The sequence below is a fragment of the Mesoplodon densirostris genome, chromosome 9 (assembly GCF_025265405.1).
Source record: "Mesoplodon densirostris isolate mMesDen1 chromosome 9, mMesDen1 primary haplotype, whole genome shotgun sequence".
NCBI lineage: Eukaryota > Metazoa > Chordata > Mammalia > Artiodactyla > Ziphiidae > Mesoplodon > Mesoplodon densirostris.
This window is the reverse complement of record NC_082669.1, coordinates 71,845,571-71,870,596: the sequence shown is the minus strand read 5'-3', so window position 1 is coordinate 71,870,596 and position 25,026 is coordinate 71,845,571. Positions and strand designations below refer to the sequence as shown.

The 25,026-nt window shown below is 36.3% G+C and overlaps 1 protein-coding gene across 1 annotated transcript in view; it reads left to right on the top strand.

Annotated features, from left to right (window-relative positions):
* HERPUD2 (HERPUD family member 2) overlaps positions 1-25,026 on the top strand; it is a 44,984-nt gene that overhangs the window by 4,721 nt on the left and 15,237 nt on the right. Inside the window, exons 3-5 of the mRNA XM_060108630.1 lie at positions 18,923-19,000; positions 21,352-21,465; positions 23,945-24,099. Of these exons, the coding sequence (XP_059964613.1) occupies positions 18,923-19,000; positions 21,352-21,465; positions 23,945-24,099 (347 nt within the window). The remainder of the gene's footprint in view (positions 1-18,922; positions 19,001-21,351; positions 21,466-23,944; positions 24,100-25,026) is intronic.

Below are 25,026 nucleotides of genomic sequence, written 5' to 3'. Positions count from 1 at the left end.
ATGTACTTCCAGTGTAGGAGCACTGGAAGGGAATGGTCCACTCTGGAGTGAGGGTAAGGGAATGTGTAGCTGTTTTAAGAAAAGATTCACAGGGACATTTTTCTTAAAGAATTGATAAGTTTTAATCAGATAAGATCATAGTTTCTTTTTCTTTTTTTTAACTGTTCTTTCAGAGCTATTGTTGCACTGATAATTCTAAATGCTGTATATTATTATAGTACTTAGTAGTATAGTACTATGTTAAAGGATTATAGCTCCATAATGGGCTAAAAGGGGAAACTCTTTTCTAGTTAGGAAACAAGGCAATTGCCACATTTATACAGAAGTTTACAAAGTCATTATTAAAAACCTCAGGTGTGAAACTGAGCTCTGGTGGAGTTTTGTTTAACTTTGAATGGTATTGATAATTGGTTTGGTACTTGGTTTAAGAACTGGGGAGTGCACCAGTTCATGTTGATAGTGTATATAATTGTGAATCATATTCTAATATGACATTTGTCATCACTTCATGACTTTAGGTTTTCAGTTCCTAAAATTGGCCTGTAGTGTGAAATAATTATTCTGAAATTTAGGTAATTACTGCTAGTGTGTAAAGATAACCTATCAAGAGGGCCACTTTTACTTGAGTAGTTTCAGACTTTGGTCTAGTTTAGACTTATTTACTAGGTATGTAAAAATCAAAATGATTGAACTTAATGTTATCCAGTAGAATGGACTATCCTGGAGAAAACTTTAAAAATAAGAAATAAAATAAAAAATAAGAACCTCTAAATCCAGTTAGGCACCTTTTTCATTATCTTGTTTCTTACTATTTGTTCTTATACACAAACAATAACTACGATGGACCTGACTCACCCTGAATTCAATTTTGAAGGCAAACCTTTCTGGGGCTTGTATCCTTTTGCTTCCCATTTTTGTCTTGAGGTCAAAATGCCTATTGAACATGTCCCTTAGTTCTGGATAGACCTCCTCTCTCTTGGCACCTTTTCAAATTGTTCCTTTGCTCTGAGATTTGTTAGAATTAAAGAAATAGGAATAGAACCAGTTGCATAGATTCTGTTCTGAGAATATAACATTCTATAACCAAATTGCCTACAGTTCAGATGGAAGTCTTACTTTCATTGTCAGTGGAAGTAGCTTTTATAATATAATTTGAGGTTTATATCTGTCTTATTTTTGTAATTCTCTATTACCTTACTTAGGAAGGTCATTTTTTAAAAAATTGTAAAATATTGGCTATATTCACTGTGTTGTACAATATACCCCATATAACTTATTTTATACCTAATAGTTTGTACCTCTTAATCTTCTACCTGTTTATTACTCCTCCCCCCTTCTGTCTCTTCATTAATAACCACTAGTTTGTTTTCTATATCTGTGAGCCTGCTTCTTTTTTGTTATATTCACTAGTTTGTTTTATTTTTTAGATTCCACATATAAGTGATATCATACAGCATTTATCTCTGTCTGACTTACTTCACTTAGCATAAGTAAGCAGGTCATTTTTAAAATTTGCTTGCTTAACCACCTCAGAACTGTTGATTTAAAGGTGCTATAATCCACACACACAAATAATTTTTGTTTTATAAGACTCTTGTCAAAGGTTGATGGAAAGTTAAAAGTTTTGAATGAGTGCTGACTGAAATTTGTTTTGTTTAACTCCTTGCCTTTTTCTAATGTCTTTTTTGGAAAAATAACAGTACTGTGAAGGTAGTGTTTTGTTTAATCATGCATCAGTGCTTTTAAAAATAGGATTTTTCTAGAACTTTAAGTTTCTCTTCTTTACATAATAATTTTTTTTTTGGCTGCGCTGCGCTGCTTGTGGGAACTTAGTTCCCCCACCAGGGATTGAACTCGGGTCCTCAACAGTGAGAGCATGGAGTCCTAACCACTGGACCACCAGGGAGTTCCCACACATAATAAATATTGATTTGATGGTCTTAAATGCTTTTTTTAAAATGATTTTTAAAAAAATATTTATTTATTTTTGGCTGTGTTGGGTCTTTGTTGCTGCGCACAGGCTTTCTCTAGTTGTGGCGAGCGGGGGCTACTCTTCATTGCGGTGCGCGGGCTCCTCATTGCAGTGGCTTCTCTTGTTGTGGAGCACGGGCTCTAGGCGCACGGGCTTCAGTAGTTGTGGCTCGCGGGCTCTAGAGCACAGGCTCAGTAGCTGTGGCTTGCGGGCTCTAGAGCGCAGGCTCAGTAGTTGTGGTGCGTGGACTTAGTTGCTCCGTGACAAGTGGGATCTTCCTGGACCAGGACTCGAACCCATGTTCCCTGCATTGGCAGGAGGATTCTCAACCACTCTGCCACCAGGGAAGCCCCTAAATGCTTTTATTTAACTGTCATATTTTGTGCTGTGATTTTAAACTGCCGTTTACTAAGAGGTTGCTATGTATACCAGGCATTCTGGTAAGCACTTTATATGTTTATCATACTTACTCTTCATAAACAGCTTACACTGTGAGTTCTGTTATCAGCTCTGTTTTATAGATGAGGAAACTGAGGCTTGGTGATTTTTTTGCCCAAGGTCATAGAACTTTAAAAGTCGTAGAATCAGAATTTGTACCCAGGTTGGTCTGACTTGGCAAGCCTCAGGTCTTAACCATATGATGGTTATATATAATAAGATGAAGAAAGGCATTTAGGGATTTGGCCAGCTCAGTTATATACTTGCAAATTAAAAAGAAGTAAGTGGACTGTAAAAAGGCATGTGTGTTTAGATGGTTTGTCATCTAAAGGCTACAGATGAATGGGTAACACAGTCTTAATATCGTTCTAATGTATGTCAGCTTAGTGTGTGGTTATTTTTGTTTATTTTGATAAATTATAGGAAAGGTATGGGAACATAATATCTTAAGACTTCCAAGTACATTGCTTTGCCCTATCTTTTCACATTTCCTGCTTGTTTGTATGAACCATAGCAGTCATGTATTTTGGCATCTCTGTTGTATGTATACCTGATTTGGCCTGTCAGTAGAAACAGCTAAGCGGGGAATGTCTCTTTGGAGTTCCAGAGGAAATTGTTGTGTAAATTCTGTAAGCTGGTTTTGTTTACTGTTGTTGCAAGGGGATAAGAGGTAGAGGCAGTTTGGGTAAGCTCTGCTTGCATTTACAGTGTTTCTTTTTTTTTTTTTTTTTTTTCCATTTTTTTTATTAGTTTCTGCTTTATAACAAAGTGAATCAGTCATACATATACATCTGTTCCCACATCCCCTCCCTCATGCATCTCCCTCCCTCCCACCCTCCCTATCCCTCCCCTCCAGGCAGTCACAAAGCACCGAGCTGATCTCCCTGTGCTCTGCGGCTGCTTCCCACTGTCTATCTAGCCTACGTTTGGTAGTGTATATATGTCCATGCCTCTCTTTCGCTTTGTCACAGCTTACCCTTCCCCCTCCCCATATCCTCAAGTCCATTCTCAAGTAGGTCTGTGTCTTTATTCCCGTTTTACCCCTAGGTTCTTCATGACATTTTTTTTTCTTATATTCCATATATATGTGTTAGCATACGGTATTTGTCTTTCTCTTTCTGACTTACTTCACTCTGTATGACAGACTCTAGGTCTATCCACCTCATTACAAATAGCTCAGTTTCGTTTCTTTTTATGGCTGAGTAATATTCCATTGTTTCTGAATTTCCCGAGGTTTTAGATTGGGTGGATTTAGTGGGAATGGGAGGGAGATATGTTCAGTACAAATTCACTGGATTCATTTCCCACAGAAACGATATTTTGTGCAGAGAACCAGCTCTTTAAAGCTGTTTGACACTTATGGCTGAACTGTATACAAGAGCTGAAATGTTAATAATTACCACTTTCAAAGAAATTGGGCTGTAGTTGTTTTTACTAATATATAAGTTAACCGTTGCTTTTACTGCGCTATTTGATTATGTTGAAGTTGGATATACTAAGGACATGATTTTTTTAAGCCATTCATAATTACGAAAGACCCATTTAGTCCTTCACGTAAAAAATCTAATCTTTTGATACCAACTAGGTGACTTTCCAGAAATATAAAAGTGTTGTTCGTGTTGTAAACTCATCTGTTAGACTCTTGTGAATATTTTAAGTGCATTAGGGATACATGGTATTTTATCTGTTTTTGCTATCTAGTTAAATAAACATTAAAAAGTCAGACAGTTTAGATAAAATATATGTAAACCTTTTAGAAAGAAAACATCTTTTCCCAGTTTAGGATTTATTTTTGCATATTATACTAGAAGGTGAGCTTTCCTCACCTTGGTTTTTAGCAACCTCTGTTAAGTGGGTAGCAGAGTTTTGGGGCCAGCTGGTTAAGCAGCTGTTTATTTGGAGTGGTATAGTTTTGTCTCTGGGCTACTCAGAGTGCCAACAGGATGTTTCCAACTTGGTAATTTAGCTGCCTCTGCTCTACCATATATCACCAGGCTTCATCTAGGGTGGAGCAGGGGAGATGGTAAAGTACTGTACCTATTAAGATTTGCTGACTGTTGGATGTAGGATGTGAGCAACAGGAAGAATGGTGGTGTTAACAGAGGTAGTCAAGTATATTTATATGTTAATCTGTGTAGCCAGTATCTTAACAGAAGAAAATTTTCATTGACAATTTAATTAGTACTTCATTTTAGATTTTCCAATCCTGAGTCTTCTGAATTCTTATATTTAAAGGATACCATGTAACATTTTTTATTGAGAGAAAAATGAACTTTTATTGTGTTAAGCTACTGAGATCTTGAGGTTCGTTATAGCAGCTAGCATTACTACCCTAACTAATACAAAAATAGATTTTTCATCAAGGTAAAAAATACTGTTAGTAGGTCTGGATAAATAAAATTGTGTCACTTTTACAAGTTAAACTGAATTTGAATTTAGATCTCAAAATCTGTTATTTTCCTAATACTGTAGATTATAATCCAAACCAATTGAAAATTCAGTTGATTACTGTGTGGTTTGTTATCATGTCTAACCACTGGTTTTCCAGATATTTAAATTAAATTAACTGATATTTAAACTGAATTCTTTCACTGTTTTTTTTAGTAGAAAAAATTTCAAATCTTCTTACTTAATTTATGCACATGAAAACTTTTTCTGTTTTCACCCGAAGTAAAATTAAAGAATTCTTTTTCCTTCTGCTTATCTGAAGGTATTTGAATATTCAATTTAAAGCAACAATTTAAAAAATTAAGATATAATTCACATACTATAAAGTTTGCCCTTTAATGTGTACAACTCAGTGGTTTTTAGTAGTTCACAAATTTGTACAATCATCGCCACTGTCTAATTCCAGAACATTTTTATCACCCCATACTCATTAGCAGTCACTCCCCATTCTCTGTCCGCCAGTCCTTGGTCACCAGTAATCTACTTTTTGTCTATATGTATTCACCTATTCTGAAAATTTCACATAAATGTAACTGTAATATATATGGCCTTTTATGTCTGGCTTCTTTCACTTAGCATAATGTTTACAAGGTTCATTCATGTTATAACATGTATCAGTTCTTTATTACATTTTATGGCCAAATAATATTCCATTATATGTAAATGTCACATTTTGTTTATCCATTCATTTGAGTTGTTTTGACTTTTTGGCTATTATGAATAATGCTGCTGTGTACATTCCTTTACAGGTTTTTGTGTGGATGTGTTGTTTTCAGTTCTCTTTGGTATATACCTAGGAATGGAATTGGATGTATATTGAGTCATATGGTGGCTTTCTGAGGAACTGCCAAGCTTTTCCAGAGGCTGTTCCACTTTACATTCCCACCAGCAATGTATGAGGGTTCTACTTTCTTTATCCTCATCCACACTTGTTTTTGCGTCATGTATTTTCGGAAAGTACCATGTAATTTTGTTATATTCTGCTTTTTTGAAAATTGATGTTCCCTTGCTGTGAAAAGATGTAAGTTTACTTGAAGTTGACTATTAATTTAGAGTAAAGTTAATACTAAGATACTAACATATGATTGCTCCTTCAATAGTATAATAATATGCTAATATCAGTACCATTTGCAGAAATGAACCAAATGAATTTAGCACCAGCAAGTGTTTTAAACTAGTATTGTGATTCACAGACTAAATACTTCATTTCCATTCTAAATGATTACATGTAAAATAACTGATATTATGAACTTCAAATAAGTTGTGTCTTCCAAATCTGTGTAAGCCCTTTTGGACTCATAACATTTCATTTAATAAATTGGCATTTAGCATCTGCTCTGCAGGACACAGTGCTAGGCTCTGGGAGTAAAGGGATGAGCTAGACAGACATGGACCCTCGTTTATTCTTAGCACTTACATTCCACTTAGGGAAATAAACGTGCAGATAATTACAGATTATGGCTTGTGTTATGAAGGAAATAAACCGGGTGTGTGAAAGGAAATACTCTACTTTAAATTTGTAAATCAGATAAGACCTTTCTGAGGAGGTCACTTTAAAGCTAAGACCCAAAAGGTGATTAAGAGCTAGCCCTGCGAGAGCTGGGAGAGACTGTTGCAGGTAGGATGTCTGAGTTGGGGAGGAGCTTGGCACATTTGGGGATCTAAGTGAATGCCACTTTGGCTAGTGAGTGAGGAGGAAAGATTATGATCAGAGGAGGTTGGAAAGAGAGAGAAACCAGATCTGCTGGGACCATCTGGTTATGGTGTGGAATTAGAATTCAATCCAGAGTGGTAGGAATCCATTAGAGAGTCACAGGAGTGATTCACATTTTTAAAAGATCACTCTGTTTACTGACTGTAGAACACAGTGTGAAGACCAGTTAAGAAGCTATTACAGAAGTTCAGGCAAGAGGTGATGGTTTTAGGTTAGGGTAATGGCAATAGAGATGGAAAGAAATGGACTGAGAGGGACTTCTGGAGATAGAGTCCGTAAGATTTGCTGATGGTTAGATATGTTAGACAAGGTGAGAGAAAAATTGAGGATAATGCCCAGATTTTTGGCTTAAACAACTCGTGGCAAGTTGTTATGGAATAGGGAACAAGCAAGAGGAAAGATCTGGGGAACCAGGAATTGAGAACATACTGTAGATGTTTTTTTTTTTTTTTTCTTTTTGCGGTATGCGGGCCTCTCACTGTCGTGGCCTCTCCCGTTGCGGAGCACAGGCTCCGGACGCACAGGCCCAGCGGCCATGGCTCACGGGCCCAGCCGCTCCGCGGCATATGGGATCCTCCCAGATCAGGGCACGAACCCGTATCCCCTGCATCGGCAGGCGGACTCCCAACCACTGCGCCACCAGGGAGGCCCCACTGTAGATGTTTTTATTTTGAGTTGCCTATTAAGATATCTGAAGGTGGAGATTCCCTGGTGGTCCAGTGGTTAAGACTACGTGCTTCCACTGCAGGGGGCACGGGTTTGATCCCTGGTCCAAGAACTAAGATCCTGCATGCTGCCTGGCGTGGCCAAAAAAAAAAAAAAAAAGATATTTGAAAGTGTCAGATGTCTAACAAGCAGTTGGATATCTGGATCTGGGTCTGAGAGGGAGAGAGAGGCCTTGGATAGAAAAGCAAATTTGCATCTTAGCTGAAGAAGCTTCCTTAACTTTTAGAATTGGATGGAAAAGTTAGCCAAAGACACTGGAGAGGGACAGGGGCTAAAGATATGAATGAAATGTACAAATGCCTCTTAATGGATTTTCTAAACCTTGATTGCTCTTCCAGAGGTGCAAATGGTGAATGCTGTGGTCTTTTCTTCTTGCAAACCTTTTGCAGGGTGCTTTTGGTCATGCTGTTTCCTCATCCTGCTGAGGGACTTGCTTAGCCATTGCCCAGCTTTTCTGTTCAGTGGGTATAGGCTTTAAAAAACTAGGACATGGGGAAAAGGGATTATCAGCCTCTGGGCTTCTAGTAATGCTGTTTCAATTGGCTATATTTTGGGTTAAATAGATTATGTGCTATTAGGTTTAAAGGTTTGATGAGTATTTGTATTTCTGAAACTGGGATTCATAGTTTTAGGACTAGGAGTTTTCAAAACATTTAATTTTTTTTTTAATTTATTTTTTTATACAGCAGGTTCTTATTAGTCATCCATTTTATACACATCAGTGTATACATGTCAATCCCAATCTCCCAGTTCATCACACCACCCCCGCCACTTTCCCCCATTGGTGTCCGTACATTTGTTCTCTACATCTGTGTCTCTGTTTCTGCCCTGAAAACCGGTTCATCTGTACCATTTTTCTAGGTTCCACATATATGTGTTAATATACGATATTTGTTTTTCTCTTTCTGACTTACTTCACTCTAAATGACAGTCTCTAGATCCATCCATGTCTCTACAAATGACCTAGTTTCGTTCCTTTTTATGGCTGAGTAATATTCCATTGTATCATGTACCACATCTTCTTTATCCATTCGTCTGTCGATGGGCATTTAGGTTGCTTCCATGACCTGGCTATTGTAAATAGTGCTGCAATGAACATAGGGGTGCATGTATCTTTTTGAATTATGGTTTTCTCTGGGTATATGCCCAGTAGTGGAATTGCTGGGTCATATGGTAGTTCTATTTTTAGTTTTTTAAGGAACCTCCATACTATTCTCCATAGTGGCTGTATCAATTTACATTCCCACCAACAGTGCAAGAGGGTTCCCTTTTCTCCACACCCTCTCCAGCATTTGTTGTTTGTAGATTTTCTGGTGATGCCAATTCTAACTGGTGTGAGGTGATATCTCATTGTAGTTTTGATTTGCATTTCTCTAATAATTAGTGATGTTGAGCAGCTTTTCATGTTACTCTTGGCCACTTGTATGTCTTCTTTGGAGAAATGTCTATTTAGGTCTTCTGCCCATATTTTGATTGGGTTGTTTGTTTTTTTAACACTGAGCTGCATGAGCTGTTTATATATTTTGGAGATTAATCCTTTGTCCGTTGATTCATTTGCAAATATTTTCTCTCATTCTGAGGGTTGTCTTCTCATCTTGTTTGTAGTTTCCTTGGCTTTGCAAAAGCTTTTAAGTTGCATAGGTCCAATTTGTTTATTTTTGTTTTTATTTCCATTACTCTGGGAGGTGGATCAAAAAAGATCTTGCTGTGATTTATGTCAAAGAGTGTTCTTCCTATGTTTTCCTCTAAAAGTTTTAGAGTGTCCGGTCTTACATTTAGGTCTCTAATCCATTTTGAGTTTATTTTTCTGTATGGTGTTAGGGAGTGTTCTAATTTCATTCTTTTACATATAGCTGTCCAGTTTTCCCAGCACCGCTTATTGAAGAGACTGTCTTTTCTCCATTGTATATCCTTGCCTCTTTTGTCATAGATTAGTTGACCATAGGTGCGTGGGTTTATCTCTGGGCTTTCTATCCTGTTACATTGATCGATATTTCTGTTTTTGTGCCAGTACCATATTGTCTTGATTACTGTAGCTTTGTAGTATACTCTGAAGTCAGGGAGTCTGATTCCTCCAGCTCCGTTTTTTTCCCTCAAGACTGCTTTGGCTGTTCGGGGTCTTTTGTGACTCCATACAAATTTTAAGACTTTTTGTTCTAGTTTTGCAAAAAATGCCATTGGTAATTTGATAGGGATTGCATTGAATCTGTAGATTGCTTTGGGTAGTATAGTCATTTTCACAATATTGATTCTTCCAATCCAAGAATATGGTATATCTCTCCATCTGTTTATATCATCTTTAATTTCTTTCATCAGTGTCTTATAGTTTTCTGCATATAGGTCTTTTGTCTCCCTAGGTAGGTTTATTCCTAGATATTTTATTGTTATTGTTGCAGTGGTAAATGGGAGAGTATCCTTAATTTCTCTCTCAGATTTTTCATCATTAGTGTATAGGAATGCAAGAGATTTCTGAGCATTAATTTTGTATCATGCAACTTTACCAAATTCATTGATTAGCTCTAGTAGTTTTCTGGTGGCATTTTTAGGATTCTCTATGTATAGTATCATGTCATCTGCAAACAGTGACAGTTTAACTTCTTCTTTTCCAATTCGTATTTTATTTCTTTTTCTTCTCTGATTGCCATGGCTAGGACTTCCAAAACTATGTTGAATAAGTGGCGAGAGTGGACATCCTTGTCTCTTTCCTGATCTTAGAGGAAATACTTTCTGTTTTTCACCATTGAGAATGATGTTGGCAGTGGGTTGGTTGTATATGGCCTTTATTATGTTGAGGTAGGTTCCCTCTATGACCACTTTCTGGAGAGTTTTTATCATAAATAGGTGTTGGATTTTGTTAGAAGCTTTTACTGCATCTATTGAGATGATCATATGGTTTTTCTTCTTCACTTTGTTAATATGGTGTATCACATTGATTGATTTGCATATATTGAAGAATCCTTGCATCCCTGGGACAAATCCTACTTGATCGTGGTGTATGATCCTTTTAATGTGTTGTTGGATTCTGTTTGCTAGTATTTCGTTGAAGATTTTTGTATCTATATTCATCAGTGATATTGGTCTGTAATTTTCTTTTTTAGTAGTATCTTTGTCTGGTTTTGGTATCAGGGTGATGGTGGCCTCATAGAATGAGTTTGAGAGTGTTCCTTCCTCTGCAATTTTTTGGAAGAGTTTGAGAAGGATGGATGTTAGGTCTTCTCTAAATGTTTGATAGAATTCACCTGTGAAGCCATCTGGTCCTGGACTTTTGTTTGCTGGAAGATTTTTAATCACAGTTTCAATTTCATTACTTGTGATTGGTCTGTTCATGTTTTCTATTTCTTCCTCGTTCAGTCTTGGAAGGTTATACCTTTCTAAGAATTTGTCCATTTCTTCCAGGTTGTCCATTTTATTGGCATAGAGTTGCTTGTAGTTGTCTCTTATCATGCTTTGTATTTCTGCAGTGTCCGTTGTAACTCTTCCTTTTTCATTTCTAATTTTATTGCTTTGAGTCTTCTCCCTCTTTTTCTTGATGAGACTGTCTAAAGGTTTATCAATTTTGTTTATCTACTCAGAGAACCTGCTTCTAGTTTTATTGATCTTTGCTATTGTTTTTTTTTTGTTTCTCTTTCATTTATTTCTGCTCTGATCTTTATGATTTCTTTACGTCTATTTGTTCTTTCTCTAGTTCCTTTAGGTGTAAGGTTAGATTGTTTATTTGAGATTTTTCTTGTTTCTTGAGGTAGGCTTGTATTGCTCTAAACTTCCCTCTTACAACTGCTTTTGCTGCATCCCATAGGTTTTGGATTGTCGTGTTTTCATTGTCATTTGTGTCTAGGTATTTTTTGGTTTCCTCTTCGATTTCTTCAGTGATTTTTTGTTTATTTAGTAACGTACTGTTTAGCCTCTATGTGTTTGTGTTTTTTACATTTTTTTCCCTGTAATTGATGTCTAATCTCATAGCGTGTGGTTGGTAAAGATGCTTGATATGATTTCAGTTTTCCTACATTTACCGAGGTTTGATATGTGACCCAAGATGCGATCTGTCTTGGAGAATGTTCCACGTGCACTTGAGAAGAAAGTGTAATCTGTTGTGTTTTGATGGAATGTCCTATAAATATCAATTAACTCTGTCTGGTCTGTTGTGTCATTTAAAGCTTGTGTTTTCTTAGTAATTTTCAGTTTCGCTGATCTGTCCATTGGTGTTAAGTGAGGTGTTAAAGTCCCCCACTATTACTGTGTTACTGTTGATTTCATCTTTTATAGCTGTTAGCAGGTGCTTTATGTATTGAGGTGCTCCTATGTTGGGTGCATATATATTTATAATTGTTATATCTTCTTCTTGGATTGATCCCTTGATCACTATGTAGTGTCCTTCCTTGTCTCTTGTAACATTCTTTTTTCTGAAGTCTATTTTACCTGATATGAGTATTGCTACTCCACCTTTCTTTTGATTTCCATTTGTATGGAAGATCTTTTTCCATCCCCTCACTTTCAGTCTGTATGTGTCCCTAGGTCTGAAGTCGGTCTCTTGTAGATAGCATATATATGGGTCTTGTTTTTGTATCCATTCAGCGAGCCTGTGTCTTTTGGTTGGAGCATTTAATCCATTCACATTTAAGGTAATTATCGATATGTATGTTCCTGTTACCATTTTCTTAATTGTTATGGGTTTGTTTTTGTAGGTCCTTTTCTTCTCTTATGTTTCCTACTTAGAGAAGTTCCTTTAGCGTTTGTTGTAGAGCTGGTTTGGTGGTGCTGAATTCTCTTAGCATTTGCTTGTCAGTAAAGCTGTTGATTTCTCTGTTGACCTAATGAGATCCTTGCCGGGTAGAGTAATCATGTTTTAGGTTCTTCGTTTTCATCACTTTAAATATATTGTGCCACTCCCTTCTAGCTTGTAGAGTTTCTGCTGAGAAATCAGCTGTTAACCTTATGGGAGTTCCCTTGTATGTTATTTGTCGTTTTTCCCTCATTGCTTTCAGTAAGTTTTCTTTGTCTTTAATTTTTGTCAGTTTGATTACTGTGTGTCTCAGTGTGTTTCTCCTTGGGTTTATCCTGCCTGGGACTCTCTGTGCTTCCTGAACTTGGCTGGCTATTTCCATTCCCATGTTAGGGAAGTTTTCAACTATAATCTCTTCAAATATTTTTTCGCATCCTTTCTCTTTCTCTTCTCCTTCTGGGACCCCTATAATGTGAATGTTCTTGCGTTTAGTGTAGTCCCAGAGGTGTCTTAAGCTTTCTTCATTTCTTTTCATTCTTTTTTCTTTATTCTGTTCCATGGCAGTGAGTTCAACCATTCTGTGTTCCAGGTCACTTATCCATTCTTCTGCCTCAGTTATTCTGCTATTGATTCCTTCAAGTGTATTTTTCATTTCAGTTATTGTATTGTTCATCTCTGTTTGTTTGTTCTTTAATTCTTCTAGGTCTTTGTTAAACATTTCTTGCATCTTCTCGGTCTTTGCCTCTATTCTTTTCCCGAGGTCCTGGATCATCTGCACTATTATTATTCTGAATTCTTTTTCTGGAAGGTTGCCTATCTCCACTTCATTTCATTGTTTTTGTGGGGTTTTGTCTTGTTCCTTCATCTGGTACAAAGTCCTCTGCCTTTTCATTTTGTTTATTTTTCTGTGCATGTGGTTTTGCTTCCACAGGCTGCAGAATTGTAGTTCTTCTTCCTTCTGCTGTCTGTCCTCTGGTGTCTGAGGCTATCTAAGAGGCTTATGCAAGCTTCCTGATGGGAGGGACTGGTGGTGGATAGAGCTGATTGTTGCTCTGGTGGGAAGAGGTCAGTAAAACTTTAATCTGCTTGTCTGCTGATGGGTGGGGCTGGGTTCCCTCCCTGTTGGTTGTTTGGCTTGAGGCGACCCAGCCCTGGAGCCTACCTGGCTCTTTGGTGGGCTAATGGCGGACTCTGGGAGGGCTCACGCCAAGGAGTACTTCCCAGAGCTTCTGCTGCCCATGTCCTTGTCTTCACGGCGAGCCACAGCCACCCCCACCTCTGCAGGAGACCCTCCAACACTAGCCGGTAGGTCTGGTTCTGTCTCCTCTGGAGTCACTGCTCCTTCCCCTGGGTCCCGATGCCCACACTATTTTGTGTGTGCCCTCTAAGAGTGGAGTCTCTGTTTCCCCCAGTCCTGTTGAAGTCCTGCAATCAAATCCCGCTAGCCTTCAAAGTCTGATTCTCTAGGAATTCCTACCCCTGTCGCTGGACCCCCAGGTTTGGAAGCCTGACATGGGGCTCAGAACCTTCACTCCAGTGGGTGGACTTCTGTGTTTTAAGTGTTCTCCGGTTTGTGAGTCACCCACCCAGCGGTTACGGGGTTTGATTTTATTGTGATTGCGCCCTTCCTACCGTCTCATTGTGGCTTCTCCTTTGTCTTTGGATGTGGGGTGTCTTTTTTGGTGAGTTCCCAGTGTCTTCCTGTCGATGATTGTTCAGCAGTTAGTTGTGATTCCAGTGCTCTCGTAAGAGGGAGTGAGCACACGTCCTTCTACTCTGCCATCTTGAACCAATCTCCAAAATCTTTAATTTTGGGTTTTTATCTTGATGTAAAAATTATCATTATAAATAACAGGATGATTACTTTGTAGCTGACTCTCATGAGATTTAGTACCTGCATTTTAAACTAAGTGATCATACTAAATATGTTTAATTTGTATGGTTAAGTTTTTCAAGCATGGGCTTCTGGAATCTATGAGGTTGCTGACTGATGGTGATCTGTATTGTTTCTGTGAAAAAAAATTGTTTTAAACTTATCTACTAAATAATTATGGGAGTAAACTGTCTAAGTTGGTTGCCATTGTAGTTAATTTATATATATATATATTTGTCAGTAGTCTAAAATAATGAGTGTTGTCGCATATTTTTATGCCCCATGTTGTTTAAAAGTGATACTTGTGATAAAGTACATGATTAATTCCATTACTATTACAATTTAATAGTAAAATGGAGATAACCTATGTAGAAAGCATGTAATATATATAGATTTCTTACATTTTGAAGCAGTAGTTGGTAAATACTTCTTTCATTTTAGCACCCAATACATCCTTTCACTAAAAGTCTGAAGGTAAGTAACTTATATTTTGGACATGGACTTCTTTTTACCAATGTCAAATTACTTTTCTCTCTGTGTAGAGAAGCTAAAATTAATTAAAAGCTTTCCTTTTGTTATTTATAAATGTCATTTTAAACTGATTCTTGAAAGCTCTTCAAACATGGATGAGGGCTTGCTTTTTTAGTCATTAAAACTGATAGTTATTGCAACTTTAACCAAACCTATTTAGCAGTGTCCTAATCATGTTCTTATACATAATGAAGATAGTCTGCTATTAGTCATACAACTTATCAATACTTTCACATAATCTCTCATTAGATCCTCAGGAAACAGCATGATGTAAGATAAGCAGGTATTAGAGATTAGTATCACATGCTTATTGAAAGTTTACTAGGTGTTCTGCCCTGTTGTTAGAGGTTTGTGTGCATTTTCATTGTTGTGAAAATTCAACCCTGTGAAATAGGTACTATTATTGCCCTCATTTTTCAGTTAAGAAAGCTGAGACACAGACTGGTGGTAGTGGGATCATGTACAAGTTTCTCAACGTTTCTTCACCTATCTGCCATATTCTTCTGTAAGTCCAACTCCTTCACATGAGATTCTACCCTTTATTAGCTACTTAAGGACATTGCTCTTGAAATTCTCTATTTTTCTCTCCTGCATCCTCAGTTTTTCCTTTCTACTGGATTATTCCTGTTGGCATACAAACATGTTATTTCTCTCTTCTTAAAAAAACAAAAACATGAAACAATAAAACAAACAAGACCCTCTTTGATTCCACTTCCCTTCTAGCTGTTGCTTTATTTCTTTCCTGTCTTTAGTGCACAACTCCTTATAAATTATGAATATTCACTGTATCTGTACTCCTCTCCTGTTCTCTTGAATCCATTCCAGTTAAGTTTTTACCCTACTGTTCCACCAAGATTGCTTTTATGAAGATCACCAGGGAGCTCCATGTTCCAGGATATGGTGGGGGAATAGAGAAACAAATAGAATAGTATGAAAGAAGGACACTACAATTAATAACAAAAGCCTGGAAACACTCAAATATCCATATTGTAAACTTTAGTATTTCTGTGTAATGGAGCATTATGCATCTGTCAAAAAGAATGGAGAAGACATCTTTATACTGCTAAGCAGTAATCTCCAGGGTACAGTAAGTGAGAAAACAAGGTACAAAGGAGTATTGTGTACTATCTTTTATGTGAGAAAAGAAGGGAAATACAAGTGTATTTGTATTCAGGTTTGTTATGTTGTTAAAAAATGATGAAAGAGTGATTCAGAATTATAGAGAAAGAAGGTAGGGACAGAAGCTAAACCTCTTTGTACCTTGTTCTATAATTTTTACTTTGTTTCCAAGTGTGTTACATATAATTAAAAAAAATAAATAGAAAAAAATTCCTAAATGGTAACAAAACAATTTAACAATGTCAGGATGGTGACAAAACTGTAAGAAGAATTATTAAGAGTAATTTCAAAACAGTATTTTGACTGCATATCCATAATGGGATATATCTAAGGACGGAAAAAAGTGACAAGAAATCTTAAACCTCATCCAATATTGTTATTATTATTTGAGATTATACATAGTAGGATAAAGCATATAAGTACTTTTGCTAATGGCATACGTTTGTTAATATCATTAGCAAGAAAGATTTTCAGGGTGATAGAGATACAAATAAAAAACCATACACTGTTTAATTAAAATTGGAAATATAAATATATACTCAGGGTTTAAGTTTCTCTTTCTCAAAAATACATATTTTCTAGCTCTCCTCAATGAAGAATCTTAGAAATAATAGCAAGTAACAATAAGCACTCTTAGACCCCAGATTTTGTCTCTAGATGCCATTTCCCATTAAAAGGAATCAAGGCCCCTGGAACAGTGGCTGATTCCAGGCCTGGGGAAAGAAATGTGGAAGATGAACCTGGTGTGCCCCATGAACCTGGTGTGTAGTCTTAGAGACTACAGAGGTCATGTCAAAGTGACATAGGATCCAACCTGAAGGGACTCCTACTGGCCAAAGATGGTGCAGTGCAATTTGAGGATTAACAAAAAAACAACCAGGTGGCAGTACATTGAAAAACATAAAATTCCACAAGCTCATAATGATACTTAAACCAAAACTTTTTGGTCACTTCTGGAGGTTGCTTGGGTACTCATTCTGAAAACTGATAAAGGGAATAAATTGAGCATTTTTGCTGTCTTTCTTGTGTAATCTAGGTAAGCAAATGGTCGATGAGGTAAAGTTCTTTTAGAAGAAGCACAGCTAATACAGAAAAGAATTAGAGAATTAGAAAATATTTTCTACCCCTAATGAAACAATGGATCTAGGCAGTTGGATCTAGGTTGTTAATAAGGTGAATGTCTGATGGCAGACTTTATAAGGGATGAATTCGGCTGACAACATTTGAACCCACTGATCAAACTTAGCATGACTAAAAGTAAGTCACTCAATCCAGTGTGCTAATAATGATGTGATGCAACAGGAAGTTCTCTTGTCAAACAAAAAAGAACCTGAATTTAATCAACCCTCTAGATCTAACTGCATTATACAGAGAGTACAGAACATGCTGTACAATACCAGGAGGACATAGTCACCCAAATCCAGATTGCAACATGTTTTCTTCAACAAATAGCTAGGGAAAAATTTTAAAGAAGTGGAAGCTGTTAAAAAATTACAGGAGACATAACAGCCCCATCCCATGTGTGAACCTTGTTTGTATTCTGATTTAGACAAACCATTCCTAAAAAGACATTTTTGAGCAAGTGGGAAAAATTAAGCTGTGCTGGATATCACATTATAAGGAATTAATATTTATTTTGTTGAATGTGGTAATATTGTGGGTAGTTGGAAAAAAAACTGTTAAAGATACATTCTGTTTTTTACAGACAAAAAGAAATATGTGATATTTGCTTTAAAACTCTCTTCCTTGCCAAAACCAAAATGGGGGTAGGTGGGTAAATGAAACAGGAATAGCAGAATGTTGATAATTGTTGGAGCTGGATATTTGGGAATTCTTGAAGATGGTAAGGGGTTTCATTTTATTCTCTCCACTTTGTGTATGTTTGAGAAGTTTCATAGTAAAGTAAAAAAAATTCGTAAGGAAAGAACTGATAATTTTATACAGAATGATTTGACATAGAAGTATCTATTAAATGTTTGGACTGGTGAAAGAATGATAGTTTATGATGGCTGTAGTATTTATCAAAGAAACTTCTTTAGGTTGCAGCTGAAGTAATAAGTATATTGTGGAAACTTAAAAAGCATTACATAATTCATTTTTTCGGGGATTAAAACCATCATTATCTACTTAGCATTTGACTCATGTTATATAATTTACTGTTTGTGCTCCACTCAATATTTATATGTATCGATTGAAGTTTCAAGACTTGTGATATGTATTTTTAAAAAATCCTTTGTTGTATTTGGTTGTTAATATAAGAATTTTTATATGTGCATTTTAGGAATGGTACACTGAAAAATACTTCCAGGGGAAGCTAAATTATGCCTAAAAGCTAAGTATCTTGGAAGGACAACTATACCTTCCCTTGATCTTTGGTACCTAAGGACCCCTGAATCACAGATATTACTCAGTATGACTCTTTATACTATGGTTATTTTTAATGTAAGACTTTTTTTTAGTAGCCATGTTGCATATGTAGTCTGTTTGAAGATTGTTATAGTTATTGCTTGGATTTGGCATGTTTAGTAATTGTTGATATAGCTAATATTTAACTGTTTTAATAGAATTCAAGGAACATCTGCCTGTTTCTCAGTTATGAAATAGGAGGTCTTATGGGGACTCTACGTAAATGCTTTTATTTTAAATACTTAATGCTTGTAGTGTGAGCACTTAGCTGATTTATTTTAAGTACAAAATAAGGCAGAGATAACCAGAACATATTTCCTATTTTGGGTTGCATATGGAGATGGCACTTGAATCTCCATGCACTTGAGTTGATTTTTCTTTAGTCTTGTGTTTTTGAAAAATGTACAAAGGTATTTATGAGAATGGCAGGAATAATAAAAACAAGAATAGTTACCTAAAGCTGTAACTAAATCCAAATGGCTTTGGAATTAAAACCAATAAATTGTCCTGCATGATGTTACTAAAGAATAAAATAAACCTTATGTTTACTTTTGATTAAAAATACTGACAATGCAAAATAACACTGGTGACCTTGGAATTTTATCCCATTGTTGACTGTTAGTAGAAAGTCAGCCACCTTCTCATTTATAATCTTGAAGGTTTTTAATGACAGTCACACATGGATTGTATTATGGCTGAAAAGACAAACTTCCAATTTACCTTTTTTTCCTCGTTTTAAAAATAATTTGGTAATTATCTGTATTTTATTATATCTACAGTAGATATGCTACCATTTGCTGAACTTCTAATGTCTTAAGTGGAATTTGGAAAAACAAAATTCTTAAATTATTTCAGTTTTCTGCTTACTTGTACCTAAAGGGAGTTTTACTTTACCCATTGTAAGGCATCTTATTCCCAACCTTCAATTTGTATAATTAGAAAAAGTTGAATTCTTTTCTTTGTCCCATTTCTTAGTTGACAAAGGATCAGAGGTTGGTGTATTCTGGCAGACTGCTTCCCGATCACCTGCAGCTGAAAGACATTCTCAGAAAAGTAAGCTTTTCTACCACTATTTGATACCAGATACTCAGAGTGCTAGAGGAGATATGTTCTGAAGTTTTATTGATAGCCAACCAGTTTAGTTTTTAGTTACTTAAAATCAACTCTTTTGGGTTTAGGTAACAGTTTTGTATATCCATCTGATAGCCAAATCTGAAATAGGATTATATATTTGTGTTCAGGGATTTGTTGAGTAAGAAAGCAGTACTGAGTTATCAGTAAACTGTGCAGGAGTAGAGTGCTCAAGTAGTGGTGAAGGATGTTCATTGATAATAGTCTCCTCTCTTAAATACCCTTTTGACCAAACTACGTTTTAATACACGTTAACTTGGGTTAGGAGTTTAATTTCAGGACAGAAAATCGAATGAAGCCCAATTGGTCCATCAGTCAGAAAACTTTGAATGCTGGTACTCAGAGTTAAATATATTTGAATATAGTTTTTTTGACAGATTGAATGCTAGTTATTTTAATGGCAGCTTTTTAGCTCATGTTTATTTGTGGAATTTATACTTTTAGAACTTTTCTATGTTTGAGATTCTTTTTGCTTGTGAGTGTAGCAGAATTGAATATATAGCTGTTAATGTTTTGCTTTAGATCTTTGACTTAACTCAGTGTTTTCTGGATATCCCTAATCTCTCTATCCTCTCCTGTATGTTTATTGATCACCTGTGGGAAACTTTAAAAAATCTTACACTGGTGTGTTCCTTCTGTTAGAAAGTTGACATTTTAGTTTTGCCAGTGTGACTTCTTGCTGTCATTTTCACTTTAATCATGTAGTTTCAGGTTGCCAAAGTGGTTTAATAACCTCTATGTCTCCCTCTCTCTCTCTCCCTCTCAAAAATAGTGGAATTTGCAGCAGATTCACCCCCCTCTTTCTTTTCTTAAAAGACTTTGTTTTTTAGAGTAGTTTTAAGTTCACAGCAAAATTGAGCAGAGGGTATAGAGATTTCCCATATACCTCCTGCCTCCACACATACACAGCTACCCCCACTAACAACATCCACGTCAGAGTGGTATAGTAGTTACAGTTGATGCCTACATTGACCTCATTGTCACCCCAAACCCATAGTTTCCATTAGGGTTCACTCTTGGTGTTGTACATTCTGTAGATTTTAACAAATGCAAAATGGCATGTATCCACCATTATAGTATTGTACAGAATACTTCACTACCCCCCAAATCCTCTGTGTTTCACCTCTTCATTCTTTCCCTGTTTTTATCCTTAAAAACCTTTTTGCTATATGGTCTTTGAAATATATATTTATTATTTTACCCAAGTATAGCTAGAGGCTGCGCATGCATACATTTAAAAAGGCTTTTGCTGCTAGAAATCATTTCCAACCAGAAGACTTAAAAGAAGAATGCCTCAGGACTTCCCTGGTGGTCCAGTGGTTAAGACTCTGCGTTTCCACTGCAGGGGGCATGGGTTCGATCCCTGGTCTGGGAACTAAGATCCCACATGCTTTTTTTCTTTTTTTAAATTTTGGCTGCACCATGCTGCATGTGGGATCTTAGTTCCCGAACCAGGGATTGAACGCACGCCCCCTGCATTGGAAGGTGAAGTCTTAACCACTGGACTGCCGGGGAAGTCCCTTTTCTCTCTTTTTTAAAATTGCTGAGCCATCCTTTTATTCTCTGCCCCCCTTTATTCTCTTTCCTTTCTCCACCTTATTTACTTGCTTTATGCCTAACTATAAATATACTCATGAAATCGCTAAGCTAAAATGCCAATTCTAATCATTTTTAGAACATTTTCCTTTAGTCGTAGTTGTAGATTTATGGCAACACATTTGGAATATTTACAGAATATAGTTCAAATATATGCTTTATGTCTGTGCATAAGTGTTATAGATAAAAACGGTATTTGACTTAAAAAAATAAAACACTATTGCTAAAACTAAGACAAATGAGATTATAGTGAAGTTATTTGAGTTTCTTTATCGCTGTAAGGTCTCAAATAATGAAAACATTTCACTACTCAAAGTGTGTAGGCCTAAACTTCAGTGTGACTGTCACAGTTCTGATATTAACATGCTAGATATTTTTATATTGAAATAATAGATAGTGCTGACACAACTTTACAGCAGTGTTTGCTTCAAAACGCCTTGGTATACAAAATAATCATTTTTTTCATATAGCAATTCCTGAGTATTGAGACCATTTTCTAAGCATGGACAAAATATTGAATTCACAAGGGTCCTAATGACAACAATTTATTACTAATAAAATGGCTGTGGTAGGAAGGAACTTAAGTTCTGAATTAAGTATTTCTGCTTAGCTACTGACATTTTTGAGCTGAGTATTTTCCAGTACTACTCTTTAAATGTAATCTTCTTTAATTTTAGCAAGATGAGTATCATATGGTTCATCTAGTATGTACTTCTCGGACTCCTCCCAGTTCTCCAAAATCCAGCACCAGTAGAGAAAGTCATGAAGCACTGACATCCAGCAGCAATTCTGTGAGTTATTTTGGGCAGAGTAAATGTTGAAGTTTTCTGATTATCCTTTTTTGCCTCTAAAAACTAAGTGGAAAACAGAACAATTCACTCTTGTGGGTTGTGAGACTGTGTTTTGAACAGCTCAAGTTAAGCATTTAAACTTCATTTTTAGAGATCCAATACACAGTGTTATCCCCTGAAGCCTGTTCCCCATGAGTTATAATTTGCTATATGGCAGGTCAGTTATAGATCCAATCTTCAGGGGTTTAATTACTGAAATACTCAGAAAACAGAATTATGATGTGGTTATATAATATAAACTCTAGGGCCAGTATTTCAGAAATATTTAAAGTATTTGATATAGTATATTTAATCAAGGTAGATTAAATTATTTAAACTTTAAGTTTGCTAAATCTTCTTGGTAGATTGCTTAGTCAAGAACTTTGTTTTTTAAAATGATTGCATTTGAGCGTATATTCCAACTGTGGGAGGAATAATTACTTAACCTACTCAGTTCTTTCAGACTTGAGTATTCATTTCTCCCTTCTTATTTTTTCATCTGCTTAAAACTGTTTTGGAAATTTTAAAAACTAGTTGAACTTTTCAACTTAGATATTGTCGACAAGTTTTAGAGACACCGTCTCAAATCCTTTTATATTAAATTATTTTTGGTTTCCTGTAAAAGCTTTATGTGACACTTTTGGAGGTGAAAGAAAAGGACTGGATGAGTGGAAGCTTGCTTAAAACTTCCTGGGCAGAGAACTTTTGTACTGCTAAGTGTACTTTCCTTCTTGTCAAGAATCTAGCCAAAACTTTAAGGAGGGGATGAATGGCATGGGTGATATACATACTGCCAGTTAACTGCTTCTTTAAAAAACTAGATCTTCTAGTTGCTGTATTTAATTAGCATAGCCTCAGTGGTATTTTCTAGTACCAGCCATGGGAGTTTAGCTTACATTAAATTGAGATACGTTTTGTCAGTAAACCTAAGGGTCTTTCTATGTTTCCTACCTTGCATAAGAAGGGACAAAACCCTGGCATTGGCATAGAGTTCTGTATATAGTCTTTGGACACAGTTGTGTTGCTCCTGTTTTTGTTGACAAAGAACCTCCTCACTTTTCTAGTGGTTCCTCGTTCATGATTTCATGTCATTAGTATATATATTCAGTTTTTTTAAGGTGTGTTTTAAAAATCTAAAAAGTATCAAAGGAGAATTAAGTTGAATTCCTCTTAATTTTTTATGGCAGATAAATTTCAGTGGGACTTGAAAATGTCTTAAAAATCTGTTCATGAAAGAGTTATCCAATAAGGGCCAGAAATAATTAGTTCTAGAGAAATTAGGCTGTGCTGCCAAATGGCTAGGCCTTTCTTCTATTAATTTTTTAATGAACACCATATTTTGATGGTCCCTTTAACAAGAAATCATGCCAAAAAAGAACACTTTCCAGGTTATGTGCCTAACAGTCAGGCTCCCTAGTAAGGTTTCTGGTGTCTGTGTGGTGTGGAATAACATCTTAAAGCTTTTGTTAGTTTTGCAAAAGACCAGTGTCCTTGGGACCTTTCACATGGCAGGACTAAGGAAGGTAGAGAGGCAAAAAGACATGCTGTAAATAGGAAGGCAGTACAGGTAAATGCAATTTTAATGAACCTGGAAGGATGTTGAAATTATTTTGTACCCAGCTTTTTAAAGTGGGTAATTTATATAAAATGCAATTGTGTTTTAAATTTACATAAAACACTTGACAAAATATTTTCAAGCAGCAGCAAATTGAGGTGGTCTTCAAGAGATTATATTGTTTGAGGTTATTGAATCTGTGAGTTACTGACATCACTGAAGCATGAGAATTTTAAAATCCTGTTTGGTATCTTGTTCATGTTGTTAAAAAACAATACTTGGTGGTGGTATCTATAAACTAATAGAATTTTTGAACTGAAAGAAATCTTGAAAATGTAGTTCAATCTCATTTTTTTATAGGAAAGCTGAGACTCAGGGGTTAAGTGAATTTTAAGGTTATGTTCCTTGTTAATGTCAGAGATAACACCAAATTCTAGCATGTTCCTCAATATTTTAAACAAATGTACTACTAATATAGCATGTTATACAGTAGTAGTTCATAGTAACTGTTTAAGTGACAGTTACTAGTACCATTTATTAAACACTTCCTATGTGTTAAGCATCATGAAAAGAGCTTTATATGAATTTAATTTTCACAAATTTTGTATGCTATTTTTTTTGTATATAATTACTACTCAGCCTTTTATAGTTGAGAAATGGACTAATGTTGTGTAATTAAAGTGATTTTGATTTTCTAAACTCTTCAGTCTCGTAAGAATTAAAATATCTACCTGTTAAGTTGGGCACAGGAGTCAAATCAGTAAATTTCTAAAATTCACTTTTTGCAGAGGGATTTCATAAGTACATTTTTAGCAGTGTGTCTATAATATTGTGATTGTAATGAATTAAATCTCCTTGAAAAAATAATTACATTTTTGTTTGTAGAGTTCAGATCTGTCAGGATCATCAACTCCATCATCCAGTCAAGAAACCTTGTCTTTAGCTACCAGTTCGTCCTCAGAAGGATTGAGGCAACGAACCCTTCCACAAGCACAAACCGACCCAGCACAGAGTCATCAGTTCCCATATGTAATGCAAGGGTGAGTGAAACTGATAGCTGTGGGCCTCTTAAAAATCTGTGACTCCAGACTTTCATGGTAGCCCCCTTCAGTAATCAAAGTACGTTTGAAATTTACTCATATACCTGATTATATGTTTTGAGAATTAGAGGGTTAGGTGGAGCAGTGTTTTTTTTTTTGGCTGCCCCACATGGTTTGTGGGATTTTAGTTCACTGATCAGGAACTGAACCCCGGGCCCTCTGCAGTGAGAGCATGGAGTCCTTACCACTGGACCACTAGGGAATTCCCAGGAGCAGTGCTTTTTTTAAAAGTGAATGGTGTTTTTTGTTTTGTTTTTTAATTTATTTATTTTATTTATTTTATTTTTGGCTGCGCTGGGTCTTTGTTGCTGCACGTGGCCTTTTATCTAGTGTAGGCAAGCGGGGGCTACTCTTCGTTGCAGTGCACGGGCTTCTCGTTGCGGTGGCTTCTCTTGTTGTGGAGCATGGGCTCTAGGCATGCGGGCTCAGTAGTTGTTGCCTGCAGGCTTTAGAGCACAGGCTTAGTAGTTGTGGCGCACGGGCTTAGTTGTTCCACGGCATGTGGTGTCTTCCCGGACTCGGGCTTGAACCCGTGTCCCCTGCATTGGCAGGCAGATTCTTAACCACTGCACCACCAGGGAAGCCCAGGAGCAGTGCTTTTGAAAGCTGGTTGTACATTAGAATTGTCTAGGGCAGTACTTTTCAGTCTTTAATGTTTGTGCTAATCACCTGGAGATCTTATTAAGATGCTGGTTCTGATTCAGTAGGTCTTATGGGGCCTGAGATTCTGTATTTCCAGCAAGCTCCCCTGTGATGCTGATGCTTCTGATGCTTAGAACATACTTTGAATAACAAGGATATAAGTAACTAAAATTTTTGTTTTTACTCAGTCTCACTATAGGTCTATGCAAATTAGTCTTCTGGGGA